The sequence below is a fragment of the Arctopsyche grandis genome, chromosome 5 (assembly GCF_051622035.1).
Source record: "Arctopsyche grandis isolate Sample6627 chromosome 5, ASM5162203v2, whole genome shotgun sequence".
NCBI classification, from domain to species: Eukaryota; Metazoa; Arthropoda; class Insecta; order Trichoptera; family Hydropsychidae; genus Arctopsyche; species Arctopsyche grandis.
The window spans coordinates 19,731,898-19,755,823 of record NC_135359.1 but is presented as its reverse complement, the minus strand read 5'-3'; the positions used below and the strand labels follow the sequence as shown (position 1 = coordinate 19,755,823).

General features: G+C 34.1%; 1 protein-coding gene across 2 annotated transcripts; it reads left to right on the top strand.

Moving 5' to 3' along the window:
• Positions 1-23,849, top strand: LOC143911606 (G-protein coupled receptor Mth2-like). Of its 2 annotated transcripts, XM_077430570.1 has the most exons (6): positions 1-738; positions 2,504-2,647; positions 4,282-4,642; positions 21,254-21,520; positions 22,281-22,452; positions 22,680-23,849. In XM_077430570.1, exons 1-6 carry the CDS (start codon positions 133-135, stop codon positions 23,029-23,031), a joined length of 1,902 nt encoding a protein of 633 aa, XP_077286696.1. In that variant the 5' UTR covers positions 1-132; the 3' UTR covers positions 23,032-23,849. The 2 variants fall into 2 exon arrangements, with proteins under 2 accessions (XP_077286696.1, XP_077286697.1); XM_077430571.1 differs by lacking the exons at positions 1-738; positions 2,504-2,647; positions 4,282-4,642 and adding an exon at positions 18,630-19,567.
• Positions 23,850-23,926: the final 77 nt, after the last annotated feature.

Below are 23,926 nucleotides of genomic sequence, written 5' to 3'. Positions count from 1 at the left end.
CAGATCAAGTTGGAGTGGGTAGGTAGGTGAGCCGGAGGCAGAACGACACCAACTTTGGCAGTCACCAAAAGATATGACGCCATATCACTTGAACAGCAATTGCCTCTCGGCTGTTCCTCAGTATAAACAATAATGACGATCCAACACCTAGTCACATTTCTACTCGTCACAATTGCCCATTGCACATTGATAAGAAAATGCTGTCCGCACGGGGAAAGTTTCAACGGAAGCGAAGTTTGCGAAAAGAGCAACAACACAGACTGGATCCTCAGCGATAACTTTGTCGTCCAATCATCGCAATCCACATTGAAGATACCCAAGGATCCGAAAGCCGCCATAAAAGAAATATACAAGGGAAAAATAGAAATAGGATTTCCAGAATGCAACAAGTCTTTCTCCGACGTGATCACCATGTGGAAGGACTTGTCGTTGACTAAAAGGTTCTATCTACTGCACGACACGACGAAATCCCAAGTGATGCTCAACTTTCATCGCACATCGGCTCACCACGACAATGCTACCCTTTCATTTTCGAAGTTCTTCAAACCGGAATCTTATTGCATCGATGGTGGGACACGTGATTCTTTCGTCGTCAACCTGTGCCCATGCTCGAGCTCGACTTGTATCAGAAAGTGTTGTTATGAAAATGAAGTGTTCGATCAGACCACCAACGACTGCGTGGATATCAATAATATAGGATTGAACACAACGTATGAAGATTGGACTCCAAGATTTGAGGTTAATATGTATTTTTATTTTGATACGAGTGTGTAATTGTAGTTGTACAAAAAATGATGTCCGGAAATCTTACAAGGTTGACCGCCATTCACACAGTAATACGTTTTTTTTTCTTCTATTTTTCTTGTTTTATTATAATGAAAAAATGAACGTCGGCTAAAAATGAACGCAGCTCATGATAGGTCGTATATTTGAAAACGAAAAAGAACGATTTTTGTATTTGTTACGAGACGGTGTCTGTGTGCATTTATATATATAATATTTATATTCATCAAGACAACTTGGGAATTCCATGATTTTTTTTTTGAGATTTAAAAAAACCCGGGATTGACACGAGCCGCGTCTGATTGGAAAAGTGGCATAAGTGCACTTTTCTTTATTTCGAGAAATATCTTGCAAAACATTAAATATGATGTCTTGCGTTTAACAATATTTAAAAATACTGGTGGCCTCTAATACGTTTATTCTGCTTTTCCAAGATTCTGGACATATCGAATTAAAATAATTGATAACAATTTGTGAATTAAGTCGAACAGAAATAGTGTTTTTGGAACTGAAAATTGGACTTCTGCCAGAAAAAATATGATTCAATCGAATGGTTATCAAATGTTTAAAGTTCTCGGAAATCCCGGAACTGATAATATTATTTTAAAAAGTTGAGTATTAGTTCCTGAGTACTGAAAAAATCGAAATTTCAGATATGTTTGATAATATAACTTGGAAATACTCATTTTGTTAGTTTTTATTATATAGTTATGTAATTTGAGTATTTTTATACTTATAGGATACTAGTGGTTTTACCCGGCTTCGCTCGGTATTTGTAATATAAACAGCTTAAACATGGCAAAACAATCTGATAGTAAACATTTATTTTTTTATTTATTAAATTTATTTGTCGTCATATAAACTTTGATTTGTTTTCTATGTTCCCAATAAACTTTACATATACAAAGTGTCTTTTGAAATTGCTAAGTGCATCGCATTTTGTTCAGCTTTGCACACACATAACAATGATCAAAATTTGCATTTCAGTTCTAGAAAAACAATATTTTTCCTTGTATTGACATCACGTTTCATATATGTACATATGTATGTAGGTTCGTATGCACATATATGTAGACCTCATTTCAAATGTCATAAAAAAATATTTTCACTTTGTATTAAAACATTTTAAAGTTCAATTTTCCATTGCTTCACTTTAGTACAGTGATGCACAACCTTTTTGACGGGTGGGTCAATTTTTTGAAAAATAATCATATTCAGACAGAGCCGGATTCAGATGAATAAATACTCAAGGCTATTTTACTTGTGAGGCCTCTCCAAGCCTTGGGAAAACAATCATTCTGAACCTTTTTATGGGGGGGATTATTTTATAAATTTGAAAATACAATATTCCCCCTTTTTGATATTTTACATAACTACTAAAGAAAAGGCATGCGCCGCAGACAAAAAAATGATAACCCGTAATGTTCATATTATTTACATTTCAAAATCTATTTAAATATTTTTAGGTTACGTGACAGGTAACATTTTTTAAAAACAGTAAATTTTTTGATAACATGATATTTTTGATAATAATATTTCTAAAATTATATATGTAGATTTTAATGGAGGATATTTATCGAGAGTATGTATATACATATGTATATTTCATAATTGGGCCGCAACCGATGCCATTTCGGGCCGCGGGTTGTGCATCGCAGAATTTTCACGCGAAAACAAAGAGCGAGATCAAGTATTGATTAAGTTTTTATTTATTTTTCAGGAATCTGGTGTCATTAGCCAGGAAGAGCACGACTACTTTCTTTTACTTGGTAAACTGCCTCCATGTTATGAAGAAAGAGGCGTCTATCCCCAATATCAGACAAATGACAATTCATTCATTTACTGGAATAATGGAAGTGTTAATGTAAGCCAAATTGATTAATTTCCCAAATTGAATGCACTTTGCACTTAACTTAACACAACTTTCTCCACGAAATTTACGTACATATTTTGCAAACTTGCATCTGTGAACGAATTGGCACACTGTATGTATATTGGATACTTCCTCAACATACGGATAACTACATCCACACATACATACATATAGACATGTAATTGAACGCGAAAAAGCTTATTTTATTTATCCTCATTGCCATTGTAAATGGTAATAATAAAAAATAATATAATATGTGTAATTCATGATTGACTGATTGTATATTTTTTTCATAATACCTATTATATGTGTGTATGTATTTGTCTGGCATTCCAATACTTCGTGTCTCAACCTCGACACTAACGATTTAATGAATCTAGTCATGGCGACTCTTGAAACACCCACGCTCTTGCCGATTTCATAATTGATTAATATAATATTCATTCGCACAAAAATGGTATGAAAAAATGTGAAAATGGGAGATTGACGATTTTCCAACGTTAGGCAGTACATGTCAGGAGTTGGAGCCATCAATTATTAATATACATACATATGTATGGTTAAATATCGTAGTTCACCCGGACTTGGCATTATAAAGTGTGATGCAAATAATGATTATGCATCATTCACGGTAAGCACAATTTCTTTTAGAAAATATTACGTATATAATATGTATGCATGTATGAAAGTACTACTAAATTAAATCTACATAAGATTTTTAAATATATATAAGCAAGTTTGAAGTTTTTTATGTTTTTCTATAACACAATGCAATCGATAACGATTTGTTAATACGCAACGATCATGGAACCCACTATAGCGTTGCAATATTAAATTAATATTTTAGTATATCAAATTTAATTTAAAAAAAAATTATTTGCCATTGTGCCATTGCGGGTTATACCAAGGCTATGTACACCTATGGCCGAATTTGTACATATGTACTGTATATAAATTTATAATATTATTATAAATTTGAAATTAAATTGAAATAATAGTGACAAAATAGGGTAGGTGACTAATTTGGCAGGAACCGTTTCAACGAGGAAATCAGATAATTTGACAAACTCTTATATGAAAAGATCGATCTGGATCCACATACATCCAAGGTCTGGCGTGCAATAGTAGGTCAGGGCTCGAACCTGTGACCCCTCACTTGTTAGAATTATACGCTAACCACTGAGCTATGAAATATATATGTATATATATATATATATATATATATATATATATATATATATATATATATATATATATATATATATATATATATATATATATATATATATAAATATTTAATACTTTATTTTTATAACTTTTAATTTGATGTATTATAGACAGATTTTCACCGTAACTGGTAACAATATCCACACATAACTAATTAAATATTTAACTAGTTTTATTGTCAAATTTTATTTCTATCAACATTAAATGTGTATTTTGTATATTAGTTCGAAAATTTCGTTTTACATGGAAGAAGATCAAACCGGTTAATCTTGTTTGCTGACTATTTTCATCATTCTTATTTTTACTAAACAAATTTTACATATATATACATACTTATATTATTATTAAATGAAAGTTCTTTAATTAAAAATAAAATATTGATAATATTTTCCCTTCAGATGAATACTTCGACGGTAGACATGTTGTCACTAGACGAGCACTGTGGCGATTTTGCTTGGAATCAAACCAGAGGCACTCTAGAGCAGATGATGCTAATATGTTATTCTAAGTCTTCCGTGGACGAAAAAATCCGTCAAGAAAAACTCTTGCCGTTCTATACCGTTTTGATGGCCATAACAGCTCTCCTTCTGGTCGCCAGTGCTCTCGTAATCTATCTAGGGTGGAATCCAGACTTAGAAGGAAAACGCGGTTCGGTTCCGATCCTATTTCATGTGTCGAACTTGGTTGTGGCCAATACAGTGGCTGTTTTTTCCTACCTTTGGTCATCGAGCGCAGGATCAGCTGGTTGTATCATATCTGGTAAGTGTTTCATTCCAAATTTAACGATTATACTACTAAAGTAGCAGTAGCGTGGCCTAGTGGTCTTATGTTGTATTCTTTCGTGCGGGGTGGCACGGGTTCGATTCCCACTAGAGGCTCGTTGTTGGCCAGACCTTGGTTGATCGAGGTCGATCTTTTCTTATCAGAATTTGCCAATTTTTCTGATTTTCATTGAAACGGTTCCTGTAAAATTGGCTTCACCTCTCCAATTTTCTATTGCAAACCTTGAGTTATTGTTATATCACAGGTTTCGCCAGTTTTCTCTCCATAGATGTCTCTTTGGTTATTTGTTGAATGTAAAAATTCGTATTATTACATGAATAATGTTATTGATCGTATTGTATACGATGCTTGTAATATCTGACCATATGTCAGATATTGTTTCGATTTACATGTGTATGTATGTAATTATTATGTATTTAAAATATATGTATGTATGTATATATCATTTATGAGTCTTAATCTGTTTAGCACACTTGCCACTTTGGAGTAATCTTTAGGCGAGTGTGCATGGTTAATTGAAAAAAAATCGTTTCAATGACTTATAAACCTCGTAAGTCCACATTTTAACTATTCGAAATACACCTCTGTATGAAATTTTAAAACCATAAATGTATAAATAAGGTTTTGTATAATATAATATACTAGTGGTTTTACCTGATTTCGCTTGGTATTTGTAATATAAACCGCTTAAACATGGCTAATCTAATAGTAAACATTTTATTAAATTTATTTGATTAGTTTTGTTTTATTTCAATTTATTTGAATAGTTTTATTTTATTTAAATTTATTTGAATATTCTTTTTTTTTCACCCAAACCTTACATATGTATGTACTTACATCTCTTTTGAAATTATATACATATGTATGAGATGTAAAAGTGGATAAAACATATCCGTTTAGCGATATGCATATTTTAATTCTTATTATCTATATTACTTATCACTGTGGTTTTACAATTTAAAATATGACACAAGATATTAAAAAATAACATAAGATTTCTTTTAAAGTTTATTAAAATTAAAAAAAAATCAGTTTTAAACTATAATACATAGTTAACAGAAAACGACAATTAAGAAATGATTATGTGAATCAGCTATTGAATGGGTTTTCCGAACATAATTTTAAATCATTATAGTATTGGAAAACATTGCTGACAATATAACAGCTTCATTAACAACAGTGCTACATGATTACGTACTTTTTACATTTAAATAAATTACATAAATTAAAAAAAATCATACAGAATGATTAACACTCGATACAGAAAATTCGAAAGCACTTGCATATGCAAATTCATTTAAATTGATTTAAATTATATTTCATATTATGATTCGAAAGAGTGCGTAACATATTTTTAAATATTGTTGAACGCAAAACATTATATTTAGTGTTTTGCGAAATATTTCTCGAAATGAAGAAAAGTGGACTTATGCCACTATCAAATATAACGGCTCATATGTACATATAAATGTATGTTTGTACAGACATACATATGTTTTGATGTATGTATGTAAGAATGTATTATTTTGTATTTATGTAAAATGCATTTTTCTAAATTATATAATTTAAAGTTGATTTTTTTTACACGTATGTACATATGTAAAATATACGTACTTCGATCAGAATGCTCGTAAATGTCATCCACATGCGAAATTTTAGTAAAATAAGATGAAATCATTGAATTTGATATTATATGTAGTTCTATAATATTCTTTTTGATTATAAAAAAAAATCTTCTGAAAGTTGAAATTTTATTACGTTCTTTTGTTGTGTTTGAGTTTTTAATTTATGATATTATACATACATATAATCCCAAATTAAACACTAAATAAAAATTTTAAAAAAACACGTAATAAAACGCTTTGCTCAATTATATAGGTCACCCCTATGGAAACAGCTCTGTATATTTACAGTTATTTACACATACTCGTACATATGTACATGTTTATTTTATCCAGGGGTGGGTACAGACATTTTGTCACGTAGGCAAAAGGAAAAATTTGCGACCCAATGTAGTTTTTATTTTATTTTCAGTAAGTATTATATTAATAAAAAATAAAATATTATACATACAATACTTAAGGGAGGGCCTAATCTTAATTTAATGGAGGAGGGGGGGGGGTGATAGATGACTTTACTTTAATAACATTTTATATAACAGGTAAAATATGAGTAAACATATTTTTAAGAATATCAGAAATAAAATATTGTTACGTATACTAAAAAGAACCGCCGAGTAATTGCGATCGGATTAGGCCGGGTAGGGTCCTGAGAGACCGTGTGACCGGTGTAAGTGGTTTTAAGGATAAGCGACAAGCTAAGTGCATGAAAGCTAAACATTTTTTTTTTTTATTTTTTGTTTTATTATAACATACCAGGAAGGCATTACAGGTAAACCCCAATGCGCCTTCCTGGCCAAATTACAAACAATACAGCATTTTTTATTATATACATAAGTCGCTAAATTACGAGACACTGACTTAAACTCGACAATTTAACGAGACATCTATGAATTGTACATACATTTTTATTGTAATATTTACATTAATCATACTCAAATAGTGGTGACATAGTGGGTAGGAAGGATTTTTAGCCAATTTTTAATCGGGAATCGTTTCAACAATGAAATCAGAGAAAATTGGCAAACTCTGATAGGAAACGATCAACCAGGAGTCACAAATCCTGGTCTGACCAGCAGCATTACAGATATACTCAGAAAAATTCTTTTCAATCGAGGTCAGCTCAAGGGATCGAACTCGGCGCCTCTCAGTGTTAAGCAGAAGCTTAACGACCGAGTCACGCTGCTGGCTGATTGCACTTCCCAGAATTGACCTGTTTCGTGGGAGCGAATGTCGTGGGAAGACATATCCGTACGTGACCATAACAATAGGTAAACAAATTAGACGTCGAAGATGTCCTGAGAGATCTATCCATTAAAAGGCGATACTTAGGCGATATCATGTCATTCTGGACTGAGCACTGCCAGTGCGTGTATCTCCTTAATCATCAATAAATGCTGTGAAACGACTGTTGGCCTTTTACTTGGATCCTCCACCCACCCCTACGCAACAATATTACCCTTATTCAATATGCTCAATCAAAATAGCCTGCGTTGCAGTCGATAATTTCTTACGGATGTTTGAAAGCGTCTGGTGTAGAATATGAGCTTAATGGGTCACTGTTCGAAGAAGAGTACCTTCAAAAGTCTTCTTATTTACATGAGTACATATATGTAATATTGCCTAGAGGTGGGTTCTGGATGAAAGGCCAAAGCCGCTTCATAGCATTTATTCAACGATCTCAGAGGTCCACACGGAATCACCGGTCTACGGTCTGTACTTCTTTATAAAGAACAAATTGCACAGCACAGCTTCCCCGATCCATTAATGTGTCTACTTAAAGGTCTACCCTGGCGAGTCTATTGTTTACGCACGCACTCGTCCAGGTATGTGAGAGTTTCAGCGTATGCTTTGTTCGGGCACTGAGTCCTGTTAGCCTAATCCGGGGTCTCTCTGTTTCATCCACGAATGCAATTAGACAGTGGATACTCTTTCTCATGTTCCCACGTTACAGTACTATATGTGTTCGTAATTGATTGACATCTTCGTGTGTGATGGATGTGTCAGGGTTTCTCAAATTAGTCATTACTGATTTATTTGAACAAATAATATGTACATATTCATTTAGAATAAAAATGTAAAGAAACCGTGTTTTTTAGAGCTGTCACAAAAATAGTTAATACATAACCGAAAACTTTGAAAATAATTTTTGCTACGAAAATTTAATTGATAATTTTACAAATTTCAAGACATTGATTTTATCAAATCGGCACCCTTTCTATCATTCACTGGAAGCAAATGCCTCGGTCGCCTCACCCTCGTACCGGCACTGGGTTCATCCAATTCATTAATTGGAATACGGAGTTTGTTTATGTTTCATCGTTTCCGTTAGTTAACAAGTCCTTGTCACTTTTTATTATTTCAAAGAATAATAAAAGTTTTTTAAACTTATTTATAATTATTGTAAATATCAAAGCTCTAACTCCTGGCCTTAGTATGTATATACATATGTAATTAGTGGATAATGGGAATGAAACACGATTGAAACGTCAAATTTTCTGAAAAATAACGAGGCACCAAAATTCCAAAATAACGAGGCACCGAATATTTTGAATATTCCGAATGTTCTGGAAAAAAGATTTCAGCTACGTATTTTGGGATCATTTAAGTTCAATGTGTACATACTACATATATTTAAAAAAAAAAAAAAAAATATATATATATATATATATATATATATATATATATATATATATTATATATATATATATATATATATATATATATATATATATATATATATATATATATATATATATATATATATATTATACTAGTGGCCTGTGTGCACATAATTGTGCACTTGGTAAAATATCGCAATTGGGATCAGCGGAATTAATAATTTATTTATAATTTAAATTTAATTAACCTTTTAAAAAAAAATTGTCGGCCATTCATGTGAATGCCGCGTCTCTTTCCACAATATACGATTCCAAGGGGAGAAAGAGAGACGGAGTATGGTGTTAACAGCGAGTACTTTGTACATACGCACGCACGCACCCATTAGACAATTATTATATTAGATGAAAGACACATATTTTCTCTAGATGTTTTCATAATGATATTGTTAGAAAACTTTTTGAATTAAGAATCGTTGATATTCTCTTAAGGAATTTGCCCTAATCTGACGGAGACTGGGACCGCTGCCTTATGTACATATAATGTGAGTAAAATTTTGGCGTCAATTAAAGATTTTTAATTTACTTAGTGAGCAATAAATTTAAACTGGTACCGATCTATTATCTATTGACCTTGTTTATTGTTATGTGCTACTCATACTTAACAAAGAATAATTAGTTAATGAGAACTTTTATGGCTTTTGAATTAGAAAATCCTTTTAAGTATTATGTATTAATTGTACATAAACAGTAAATAAATGTAAGGAGTTTAAAACACCGAACGTAAATATTCTCAACAATAAAAAGTATGTGGAATTTAAAGTATAAAATTTTGCAGGTGCTATCGGTATGGTAGTATAGTTCTAATTCATTAATTAAATATGTGTTAATTTTCATAAATGAATGTAGATTTTTTTTTTTTAAATTTTTCCGCAATTTTTGCTAATTGCATGTGTTTGCTAATTTTTGAAATTAAGAATGAAAAAGCAACGGTACATACAATCAGTAGTTGCTCGATAAGAGGCTCTCAAACTACATATCCTTCTTTCACAAAGCATCCTTAATCTCAGTATTCTAATTTTAATTTCATGGCACCACTACACGGAAAATAATACCCAAAATTTTGCCTGTATCTATATATTTTAAAAATTCCACCGAAGGTTAAATTTATTTATTAAGAAAAGAGTTATAAAATATATACATATATAATATATCTATAATATGTACGTACAAATTTTTTAAAAATGCACATACCCAAACTCATTTTTTTTTGGTTCTTATATCAAAAAAGGTAAAACATAAAATGTGATTTAGCCCAGCGAAATTTTTCCATCGAAAAAATGATAATAAATTGAAAAATCTTAGAATCACTGCTTCAATGCGACCTTCAAAAACCGGTTTAAAAATGTTTGGCTGGTTTTTCCCTAGGACAATGAAATACAATCAAAACATTGACCATCTTCACTAAAAAAAACACCTACGGAATATTAACACATATGTAAAATATCGAGATTTCCTGGGTTGCCCGTATTTCCGGACAAAAATGATTTGTATTCAAGTTAAGCAATTGAGCAGTGTTTACCACAGCTCAGTTGATGCTCACTTTCTTAATTATTAACCAGCTTGATCGATCCAAAAATCACAGTTTAAGCACTAAATATAGCCAGCTTTTTGATTATTTGAGTCGTTATAATTGAAAGTGGCCCAAGTCCAATTTTCTTAATTTCGAGAAACATCTAGCAAAACTTAAACACAATGTTTTGCGTTTAACAACATGTCAAAAATACTGGTGGCCTGTAATACGATTATTCTGCTTTTCCAAGATTCTGGACATATCGAATTAAAAGAAGTGATAACAATTTGTGAATTAGATAAAACAGCAATAGTGTTTTTGGAACTGAAAATTGGACTTCCGACACATTCAAACATGACGGCTATTTATTGGATTTCACTGAATTGATTATTTATCTGATTTCATGAGACAAATTTTTCGTTACAATTTAGGTTTTAGTAGAATGATTATTGAAATGTTCGTAATGTTCGTATTGTTCGTATTGTTTTGCCCCCCCCCCCCCCCCCCAGGGAGGGAGGGAAAATTTTTTGACCAGTAAGGAATGACTTTCTAGGAGGAGGGGGGGGGGGGTGTATTATATTTAAAAAATGAGTATATGAATATTAACTATTTATTTTAATCATTTTATTATTTATATATTTTTAACAATAAAATTAGTAAAATAATTTTAAACGATAAACGAGTTTTACAAATATCTTTCAAAGCAAGACAAAAACAAAAGAAAATATACATATTTGGGAGTTAACTTTTTTTTATGGAAAAAATCGACGTGTTTTATACCTGAAGAATTTCAATATTCTATTTTTGTTGGTTTAGTATTTTAATTTAAATTCATAATAATACATTAAACATCGTGGATAGTCCCATTCAAATCTAGGGGGAAGCGACTGCCCACCCTAGCCCCCACAAATGACGCCCCTGGTTTTCATACTTTTTACGTCATAAAATATCGTCAAATAAATTCTAAAAATAAAGCTTCATTATGAAAATCGCTTTTGATACAGGGAACCCCCGAAGCTAATTTCGCGATTACAAAAATTTAAAAACCCGCGATCTGTGTTTTTTTTTTATCTACATATATCAATATCAACCATTCGATGGTAATTTTATCTGGACAGGTGTATTGTATTAATGTGCTCATGATCCACATATTTAGAAACTCCGAATTGTGTGGCTATGACATTGAAACACGTTTTAGCTACCGCGCAGTGTGGTATGGCCAGTCACCGAGACAGCCGGTTCTACAGTTCGCGATCGAACCAACTATTTCAAAAGCTCATTTCTCATCCACCATAGTTACTTCACCAGGATGTATACGATAGTGAGCCTCGTCCTCTTTGCTTCGACGATCCTGGCGACTACTTCGATCCATATCAACAAGTGCTGTCCAGATGGGAAACAATTCAACAATCAGTTAGTGTGCATCCCCTACAACAACTCTGATTCAGAAGAATACTACTGGTTACCGAAAAACTTCAACACATCTCAACTAGAACTGTCGGTAAACTTCAATACGACACCATGCGATCGACTTAATTCAGTACACGTCCCAACATACAACTTCAAGCTAACCAGAAACGGAAGTCTTCAACTTTTTGACGATGACTCCCAATATCAAGCCACGTATTCAGTCAAGTCTTTCTGTCTTGATAAAATCAGGACCAAAGACGATGAATTGGAGTTTGCTTATCTTTGCCCGTGCTTTGAGCATCTTTGTATATCTAAGTGTTGCCCTTCGGGACAACAAGTCGACATGAAAGGCAACTGCGATGAAACAAACAATTCATTAGATTGGAGCCACAATGTTTTGAACGGCTCAGAGATTGGAAGATATCACGAATTGGTGCACCGCATACCCGATTGTGTGTCCAAGAATAAACAGTCGCTGTACCTTATCGGATCGTACGAACTTCTCGATGACGGATCTATCATGTCGAAAACGGATGGCTTAATACATGCTGAAGACTATTGTGGTGAATATGTAACAAACGAGAATGAGTTGGACGTTTCTAAGGTGATGGCCTGTGTTGATTTTCCGAGTGCATCCACCATTTCGATTATATATGCAGCTTTGAGTATCATCGGTGTTATTTTTCTTTTGGTCACGGCTCTGCTGCATCTTCTCATCCCGGAGTTTGGAGGGTTGCCTAGATGGTCTGTGGCCATACACGCCTCTTGTTTGGTGGTCGCTTATCTGTGTAATGCGTTTCAGCAGCTCATACCGAGGGCGTTCAGTGATAATGTCTGTATTGAAATCGGTATGTTAAATTTTGTTTCATTTTTTTCTGTATAAACTATAAATACATATGTATATGAAATATTCTACTCTAATAGAGGTTTTCTTTTACCGTTGTATTTTTTGCTCGCAAATCCAAGGTTCAACAGCTTCTTCATACGCCTACTTCTTTCAACATTATAATGAATGGCATTGACAGACGGAGTAACATAATTAAAACTTTAAATACAAACGTCTCTTTTCTAAAATTCAATTATTATACCAATGCTGACACGATTATTTAAAATAATATTTTTAAATAAAAACAAATGGAAATCTGTGTTTTTGCACATTTTACGGTATTTGTTTTCCCAATTTATTTTAATTTAAATTGTCGTAAATTCACTGTAATTATATTATATATACATATATAAATATTTTATTTACAAGAATGACTTGCAAACGAAACATACTGCATTTTCTGCTAAAATTTAAAATAAAAATAGATACATATGAGTGGTATACCATAAAATAAGCTTCGAAATCAACTTTCTAATTTGAAATTCTTCAGTATAATAATAAATATATAAACTTTATTATTTTAACAAATATAAATTACATTAATTGTTTAAAGTATTTCGTCCTTTTTGTAAACAATACTTTTTAAATTAACGTTTGCTAGACCAAAACAGACTATATTTATAGGGAAATATTTTTATTTTTATTATTAAATGCTTTTTATTATTACGAAATTATGTTCAGAATACATCTTATATCTATTTTAATAGCTACTGACCTACTGATCATTTTCTATTTTACAATTTAATTTAATTTGGTTAGTAGTCATCGTATTTTATTATTCTAATGTTAATCTACAGCATAATAGGAAAAAGAGCTCAAAAACCTATTTACAATCCTTATATATTAAATTTGTAAAAATTGCGCATTCGTTGGAAAAATTTCAAAAATTCATCCGTCGACCCCAAGGGAAATACATATCATCAATTTAAAATCCTTGTATTACGAGCACATTTGACTGTGTACATAAAGAGTGTAACTCAATATCTACACCATTAAAATGCAATTTAATACCTACATATTATGCCTAATATAAAAACAATCTAAAAAATTAACTAATTGTTATTAGTTGAATGATGTGTAAATTTCTAAAGACTTAGAATACAATGAATCTTTCAAAATCGTCGTGTGTATCGACATGGAAATACAATGTATCTATAAATAAAAACCCTAGTTTGAATTCATGAAATAAAACTCAATAATATTGTGATGGGAGATAATAATCAACGCCGCACGAGGCAATTTACATGTCTGTCTTTCAGTGTAATCAAAATATAAGTTAATCGTATATATATTGGATACATGGAATATCATGTAATCGAATCGACTCTTGTTAACGTAAATGCCTACAGAACAAATTCATTTGTTCGTTATGGTTGCATTTCTCATTTAAACACGTATTTCTGGGAAAGAAATGCTTAAGTACATACGTATGTACATATATAATATATGTACACATAATCTTCAAAAAAAGTTTCTCGACCAAAAACATTTACATATCGTATATGTAAATGTATATGTAACTAGGGCTTGCATTACCGGTTTTCGGCAAACCGGTTTACCGGTAATTATGACCAAATTCCATTACCGAATTACCGATAAATAATTTTGGAATTCCCGGTAATTTCGGTAAATAAAAAATTATATTTCTAATATAATAATATTTTTGAAATACGATTAGGGATTCCAAATATTCGTCAAATGAATTATTCGATAATCGAATATTAAAATCATGAAATATTTGAGTATTCGAATATATTCGAAAGATTATATAAATTTTTAGATGTTGAAAAAAATATAACCAAAAGACAAAAAATGAGCATATTCATAACAAAAATATTTATTTTAAATTTAACGAGTGAAGTATAGAAGAGGCTTATACAAATACATATTTTAAAAATAAAAGTGCATTAAAAGTTTCAATTTCAGGTTTTTTTGCAGTTTCGTGTTGTAAATATCAATAATGATAATGCTTAAAATTTATAACTTTCATGTTTAAATATCGTCTTCTCACCTTGATTTATCCGATATGATGCTAAAATTGATTGATATATAAATAAACTATGAAAAAGTTTATCAACAACTTAATCACAAGCACTATACTGAACGAACTTAGTTTCCCGAAACCTTAGAACAGACTGATTGTTGAGCACCATTGGATCTAGGTAATGGTCAAGGTAGTACAAGGCATTTTGAAATTGAACATAATAAACGGTTGAAAAAGAAAATGGGAATTTCCATCTCGTTAGACCTTGCAGAAAGTAGAATATCTACATATGTATGTGCAATCTGCACGTGTTCAAACTTTCGTGTAGTACATCGATTGTCTACGGTACAGATTTTTAAATCAGCTCTTGTTAAAAGACTTATCTTTTGCATAGATTTATTTATAAAAGTTAAACTGAAGATTTGATGCGATAACCGTGGAATGGTCACTGTCTACCTGGAAGGGTCGAAATAAAATCAAACGATCCACTCTCATAATACCAAAACCATATATTTAAATTATAACTATATGGTCTTGTATATATAGAACTAGCTGTATTACCCGGCTTCGCTCAGTGTTTATAATATAAACCGCTTAAACATGACTAAGCTAATTTAATTAAAAAAAAAAAAAAATTAAAAAATTTAAAAAAAAAATAAAAAAAAAAATTAAAAAAAATTAAAAAAAAATAAAAAAAAATAAAAAAAAAATAAAAAAAAAAATAAAAAAAAAAATCAAAAAAAAATTTAAAAAAATCAAAAAAAAAAATCAAAAATTTTTTTTTTGCCTTCTAGGGCTTCGCCCTCGGCACCCCCCTGAGCCTTTGCCTTCTAGGGCTTCGCCCCTCCACGCCCCATGAGCAATTGCCGTTTAGGGCTTCGCCCCCATGATCAGTTGCCTTTTAGGGCTTCGCCCCTCCGCGCCCCCATGATTCAAAGCCGTCTAGGGCTTCGCCCCCCCTAGTTAATGCCTTTTAGGGCTTCGCCCCCCGCGCCCCCAAGATTAATTGCCGTTTCGGGCTTCGCCCCCCTTAGTTAATGCCTTTTAGGGCTTCGCCCCTCCGCACCCCCATGATTAAATGCCGTCTAGGGCTTCGCCCCCCCTAGTTAATGCCTTTTAGGGCTTCGCCCCCCGCGCCCCCAAGATTAATTGCCGTTTAGGGCTTCGCCCCCCTTAGTTAATGCCTTTTAGGGCTTCGCCCCTCCGCGCCCCCATGATTAAATGCCGTCTAAGGCTTCGCCCCCATGATCAGTTGCCTTTTAGGGCTTCGCCCCTCCGCGCCCCCATGATTAATTGCCGTCTAGGGCTTCGCCCCCCTTAGTTAATGCCTATTAGGGCTTGCGCCCCATGAGGCTGGGCCCCCCGGGCCCCCTTCGGGGCCCCACGGGGCTGCGCCCCTTGTGGCGCCCCCTTTTGAGCCCCATGGGGCTGCGCCCCATGAGGCTGGGCCCCCCGGGCCCCCATTCGGGGCCCCACGGGGCTGCGCCCCTTGTGGCGCCCCCTTTTGAGCCCCATGGGGCTGCGCCCCATGTGGCGCCCCCTTTTGAGCCCCATGGGGCTGCGCCCCATGAGGCTGGGCCCCCCCGGGGCCCCACGGGGCTGCGCCCCTTGTGGCGCCCCCTTTTGAGCCCCATGGGGCTGCGCCCCATGAGGCTGGGCCCCCCGGGCCCCCTTCGGGGCCCCACGGGGCTGCGTCCCTTGTGGCGCCCCCTTTTGAGCCCCATGGGGCTGCGCCCCATGAGGCTGGGCCCCCCGGGCCCCCATTCGGGGCCCCACGGGGCTGCGCCCCTTGTGGCACCCCCTTTTGAGCCCCATGGGGCTGCGCCCCATGAGGCTGGGCCCCCCGGGCCCCCTTCGGGGCCCCACGGGGCTGCGCCCCATGTGGCGCCCCCTTTTGAGCCCCATGGGGCTGCGCCCCATGAGGCTGGGCCCCCCCGGGGCCCCACGGGGCTGCGCCCCTCGTGGCGCCCCCTTTTGAGCCCCATGGGGCTGCGCCCCATGAGGCTGGGGCCCCACGGGGCTGCGTCCCTTGTGGCGCCCCCTTTTGAGCCCCATGGGGCTGCGCCCCATGAGGCTGGGCCCCCCGGGCCCCTTTCGGGGCCCCACGGGGCCCCACGGGGCTGCGCCCCTTGTGGCGCCCCCTTTTGAGCCCCATGGGGCTGCGCCCCATGAGGCTGGGCCCCCCCGGGGCCCCACGGGGCTGCGCCCCTCGTGGCGCCCCCTTTTGAGCCCCATGGGGCTGCGCCCCATGAGGCTGGGCCCCCCGGGCCCCTTTCGGGGCCCCACGGGGCTGCGCCCCTTGTGGCGCCCCCTTTTGAGCCCCATAGGGCTGCGCCCCATGAGGCTGGGCCCCCCCGGGGCCCCACGGGGCTGCGCCCCTCGTGGCGCCCCCTTTTGAGCCCCATGGGGCTGCGCCCCATGAGGCTGGGCCCCCCGGGCCCCCTTCGGGGCCCCACGGGGCTGCGCCCCTTGTGGCGCCCCTGGCGGGGCCCCATGAAACTACTCGCCTTGCGCCCCCGCGGGGGTGAATCCATTGAATCGAAAAAAACAAATCGGCGCCCATGGATCGAAAAAAAAAAAAACGAATCACGTGTTCGATGACGTCACCGATCTACGGACGACGAAGAAGACGACGAAGAAGACGACGACCAAGGATACATACAAAGTCTCTTTCCAAATTATAGATTAGATAATAAATAATAAAGGTGTATATATAGAATAATAATCGAATAAAATTGAAAATATTTGATTTTTCGAGTATTCAAAAAAGGCTTTGAATATTCGATTGGAATCCCTAACTACGATATTATATGATGATATTTGCAGTGAATAGGTTCGATGCGTTTTTGTATATTTCATTCGTTTCAGTAATGACAAACCAATTTTTTATTTTTAGTACTGTTACAAGTGTGAATTATTGTACTGATTTTAATGGTGGTTGAATTTATTATGTGACTTTATGTGACAACAAATTCGGGCAACTGTGCGGCATCATGTTTTGGTTCAGAAATGGGTAAAATGCGATGTACATATGTAAACTTTCGCTAAAGGCTTATGGTCAAGGCCAAGGTTTTCAAGAGATTTGAGGAATTTTTGGAAGGCCGAGACTCGATTGAAGATAAACCTCGCAGAATGAGCAAATCGAAAATCAAAAGCATGCTAGGAATTTGTGCCTCAATTGCCAAACGGTAAAGTTTTTGAAAGATTTTGAAAACGGGTCATTTGTGTGAGACCGAACATCAAGAACACCTGAGTGTTGCATCACAATGACAATGCGCCCTGTCACTCGGAGATGTCAATTAACGAGCTTCTTGCAAGTAAAAACATCCCTGTGGCTCCTCATTCCCAGATTTGAGTCCTTGTGACTTTTTCCTTTTTCCCAAGATTGAAAATTCACCTGAGAGAACACCATTTTCGGATATTTGGAAAACATTGAAAAGGCCGTAAATTAAAATGGTTAGATGTATGTACATACATATATACATAGGTTTTTGGCGAGCAATTAAATTCAATTGTGTGGGTAATAACAAATATGTGGATTTGTTGCTACTTTTTTCCTCATACGTATTTATGGACGCAGAGCATATTTTTTTATAACAAGTATTTATAAAAATGAAATGCGATCCGCTGATAAAAATATTCTTTTACAAGAAGTTTTTCTTATTCATATTGTTTGCATTTCCAAGAAAATGTACTTTATTTATGCGTGTGCATACGTTGAGTATATCAATTATATTAACATACAGACAATGCTAAAAGGATGAGGACTTTTCGAATGACTCAATGCACATACAGACTGTTTTTCCAATGACCGCACGTTAATCAGTATGGCAGGCGCGTATGGTTAAATAACTCGAGTGTAGTGTTAGTCTCATCGTGGCTTTTATGCCGTTCGCACGTTTTCAACAGCTGTTATTTAAAAATGCTAAAAGTTAATTTAGTTTTAATCGTCCTAATGGCGCTAGGTGTTAATTCGGTTTCCATAAACAAGTGCTGTCCACGGGGGAAATACTTCGAGGACATTTTGACATGCATGAAAACGAACGCATCTAAGAGTTTAACTAGTAATTTAAAATTCGACGTTAATTACGACGTTCTGCCATGCAATGATGGTCAGTTGAAAACCTTTCGTGATGATCAGTTCACATTAATGGACGATGGGAGATTAAAAACAAACGACACATTGTACTCGCAGCAGAGCTTCTGCTTGGAATTCGTCGACCAAAATAATGTGGAAGCTTTCGTGTGTCCTTGCATCGATAAATTGTGCATAAGAAAGTGTTGTTTTGCGAATGAGCACATTGTTGGAAACGCGTGCGAACTGATCGACCCCGATCACAATCTGATCGATTGGCATCATAGTACTTTGAATGGCAGCAAAATCACTCAAGATCACGAAATAGCGTTCATGCTTCGCAATTGCGATGAAAACGAGAATAGCCTATATCTGGAAGGTGAATATGAATTGAGAGATGACGGATCCATTCTTTCGGACGATTTCGGTGTGATCCAACCGGAAGACTATTGCGGAGAGTATCGTGCCGATTCCAATACAACCAGAAAGATAGTTGTCCTCGCTTGTGTTGGTCCTCCGATTTCCAGCGGCACCAATGTTTTTGCAGCCTTTGCCATATTGGGAGCACTCATTATGATCTTGACCACTTTGATACAAATATTTTGTCCGGATATGCCATGGTTGTCGTCGAGGATGTTGGTATTGCAAACGTCATCGTTGACTGTTGCTTATATAGCTCTTGCTATCAATTCGTTGGCGAATTTCGGAATTGCTAGTGCCTCGTGTTCAAGTGTGGGTACGTGTATCTGCTTCAAAATAATGTACTTGTTTTTTTTATTGTTATGTGTGGGATTCTGTTATATAGGCACATTTACAAAGAAATTTTGAATTATGAAACATGTATATATATATATATATCTCATATATTGCATAACATATGTATTTAAGTGTTCATGTTAAATTTTATTGGGTTGATGTCTTGTCCAATTTAGAAAAGTGTTTTATAACGGACTTTTACACGACATTATTTATATTATAAATTTACGTGCCAAGAATTTTAGCACTTTATTGCGGACTCTTTCTAAACAACCAACCGTGTTTGTAAATATTTTGTATGCGGCTATATATGTATGTATGTATGTCGATATTCCACAACAATTTTATTATTTTTAGAATTGCTTAGTGTTCAATAAAATGTCCAAGGAACAGGTGTGAAATTAATTATCTTTCTTCGAATTTATTAGCCATGAAATTTTTCTTCTGTCGGCACTTCGAAGAGTTGAAGTATTTATCTATTTATAATACCCGATCTAAATATGTATATTATATTTACATTAACATTTGTATTAATGCGAAAAAAAATGAGATATAGATAATACATATAGGGAAAGTTAAACTCGTAAATTGTGTTTTTATATTATAATTATAATATATATTTAATATTTATATATAATATATATACACATATAACATTATATATAATATATACATACACATTTTATATGTATATATTTTTATATTATGTTATTATAACTATCTACCACAAATGGAACATGCATTTTAAACGACATGCATGTTTGGCTCAATTTGGAAAATTATATAATAAAATATAAATCCATAAATTAAATTATGATACTAATTATTTCACCAAATAACAAATTTAAATCTCATTGACAGAAAAAGTATATGTCAAAGTTAGCATCATAATCGAATCTACGAATTTATTTTTTATTATATTATTTTTAAAATGGAGTCAAACAAACATGTCGTTTAAAATGTATACTCCGTCGGCGGTAGATATACATATGTAAAAATATAAAAATAAAACAATTTACGAGCTTAACTTTCCCCAGTTATCATTTTTTTGTCGGATTAGTACATATGTAAATCAAATACAAATATGAAATTTTAATTCATAAATAGTTATTTATTATTTATTTATTTTACTTAAGGATGTACATACATATTCATATTTTTTATATAGTGTACAATATACACTATAAAAAAACTGTACACTGTACATGCATACGTACATATATATTTACATAAGTTTCTCTTTCGCAAATTTTACGTTGTAAATCATTCTGTGGCAAATACAAGGAAAACATCACATTCCTATTGAAAGATGAAACGAAAATATTGTCAGCTATCCAGATATGACTAAATAATTTCTAAGAATTTATTTATGTTTTTCTATAGCAGGGAATTTCAATTATATATAGTACCCGTATTAAACTTGGTGATTATATTTATATCTTTATATAACATTAATGAATAAAACATATCGTGCCGGATATATGTACATAAATATAATATGTATATATTATATGTACAATAACGTGGAAGATACCAATTAAACATGTTGTCGACCTTAATCAAAATGTCAAACGAAGGCAGCATCAATACACATACATACATATTATTTAAGACCGATCTTGTTTTTAACGCGATCATGACATATTTTTAACTTTGTTTTTTCCAGGATACATAATGCAATTCTCATTTTTGGCGGCGTTTTTCTGGCTTAATGTCATGTGCATCGACATGTCATGGACATTCAGTGGCATTCGACCTCCGAGCGGATCTCAGAATGAAAGAGAACGTAGAAAATTCGTTTGGTACTCCATTTACGCTTGGGGTGGAGCTTCACTATTGACTTTGACTGCTATTGTCGTCGACTTTACCCCTGGAGTGCCTCAGGACTCTGTGCTAAAGCCGAACATAGGCGTAATAAAATGCTGGTTTAAAGGTGAGGACAAATTGAAGATGCCTTTTATACATATGTACGTATGTATGTCTATAAATGATGACCACAGTAGATATGTACATATCTATTGTGGTCATCATTTACATAGATCATGGCGTGTAGCATTTGTTTAATATTTGATTGCTTGGCGATAACTTAATTAAACATAGTATATGGGTGTGTCCTATCAACCTCGAAGCGCCATCATAAACATAAATGTATGTATGTACATGTTAAAAGTAATATCAGGTAAAATATCTAATTAATCCAATTATTTCAAGTTGACTTCGTCATATTTATTGCGTGTCTTTCACTGTATAATCAAGTTGAGGGGAAAATGACAATTAAAATAGCAACATGCACTTGCATTTTATTGTGCAATGAGTAATGAATAAGTTGAAAAGAAGTACTAGTTAATGAGCTAATTTTATGCTGTAGGAAGATTGATCGATTTAATTCAAACTCTTAAATATTCTAAACATACTAGATTTGTGTCTTAAACCGAAGTATGCGAATTATAGTGTATTTGATTGCTCTTGAAACGTTTGTGTTTCATCGACTATATTTTCAAACTTGCATATTCACAATGTTTGATACAATAATAAGATATTTTAGTTTTAATCGGAAGAAGCTTTGTAACTAAAAAATGTGTAGGCCAACTGATGTTTTACAATAAAATAAATCATCAATAACTTAGGCTAATTACATATATACTCGTATATCCATGGAAACCAAATAACTTTATAATTTTTATTGTTTTCAGAAAAGGAAGCTCTATGGCTGTATTTCTATGGTCCAATGGGAATTTTATTGCTTACAAATCTAGTATTATTCGTCTACACGTCAATAAGAATATTAATACTTAAACGTGGTACTAGTGCTCTACATCAGGCTGATAGTGCTCGACATGGACGTGGGAACAAAAATAAGCAAAGGTAATATCATACAGTATCTTTCATTTAATATTTTACACGATCAGATATCACTAATTTGGCAATTTGATTGGCCAATTAACATTTTATATTATTGAACATTAAAGTAGTGGAGGATGTGGTTAAAATGATAACAACAATTAATCGTACTTTGCGGTAATTGCGTTTAAAATAAAAATAAAATTAAATGAAAGGTGTTCAAAAATAAACTGTACGTTTTGTTGTTTCAGATTTGTGTTGTATGCAAAATTATTTTTGCTCATGGGTGTAACATGGTTGACTGAGATTATTTCTTGGGCAGTTGGTAATTCCACTGTACTGAATTATTTATGGTATATAACTGACATGATAAATCTTTTAAGGGCAGTATTTATCTTCATTATATTCTGCTGGAAGCCACGAGTATGGAACAATGTCAAGAAAAAAATGCCTTGTTTAAAGCAATGTGAAAATTTTGTAAAGCAGCGATGCTGTGGAACGAATTCGAGTCAGGATGTGCAAGATGAACAGAAGACTACAAGTACTACACAAAAAGAAAGTGAAACCAGTAGAATTGATGTCATTGAAATGCAAGCAAAATAATGAATGCGTAATAAATATATGTCCAATATAAATGTAAAAATTACAAAAAAGCACAGTTTTGCTTAACAATAGCTTTAAATGTTTTCACAAACTAATCTGTATTTAAAATTTAGCTAGTGTTTTTTATCTCATCGCGTGTTTTTATCAATGTAAATGTACACTGTAAATGTACCTAATTTATAAGAATTTAACAATTATTGATCACAAATTCAGTTTCAATGTGAGTGTATTTGTTTTCTATGCGTATAAAACCTATTCATATAAAAATAGAATTTATAAAATAGTCTTTGTGAGAAAAATATGTATGTATGTATGTCTAAATGTGCTATTGAAATTATGTATTATATTATATATCAAATTTCACAATTGAAGTTATGCTTAATGTAATTTGTTTTTTGTTTTAATTTTTATTAAATGCAGTAATTTTATAAGGGAGTAGAATATATAAAATGCATTTATTTTTTAGACTGAATTTACTAAATAAAAAAATGTAAATACTTTAAGAAATATATATTTTCCGTTGTTTTAGACGAAGAATTTAGATTTTATGTTTCGAATGTGCCACATTACCTATATAAGTTCTTTCGTGTAGGGACGTATTATAATATATTATATTATACGTATGTACATATAAGGTAAAAAAAAATATATATATATATATATATATTTTTTTTTTTCATGTAGATGATTGAGAAATGAAATTATATAAATTATAGTATAAATGTCTCTACTAACATGTATTCATATAATGAATTTACCTGATATGTATGTGAGTGCTACTGTATTGTTATTCTTTACAAATATTAAAATGTTTGAATTGAAATTTTAATTTTATTCTTCTTCGCATTTCTTGGAAGATTTCATCTCATTGGATGATGGTTCTTAATCTACCAAA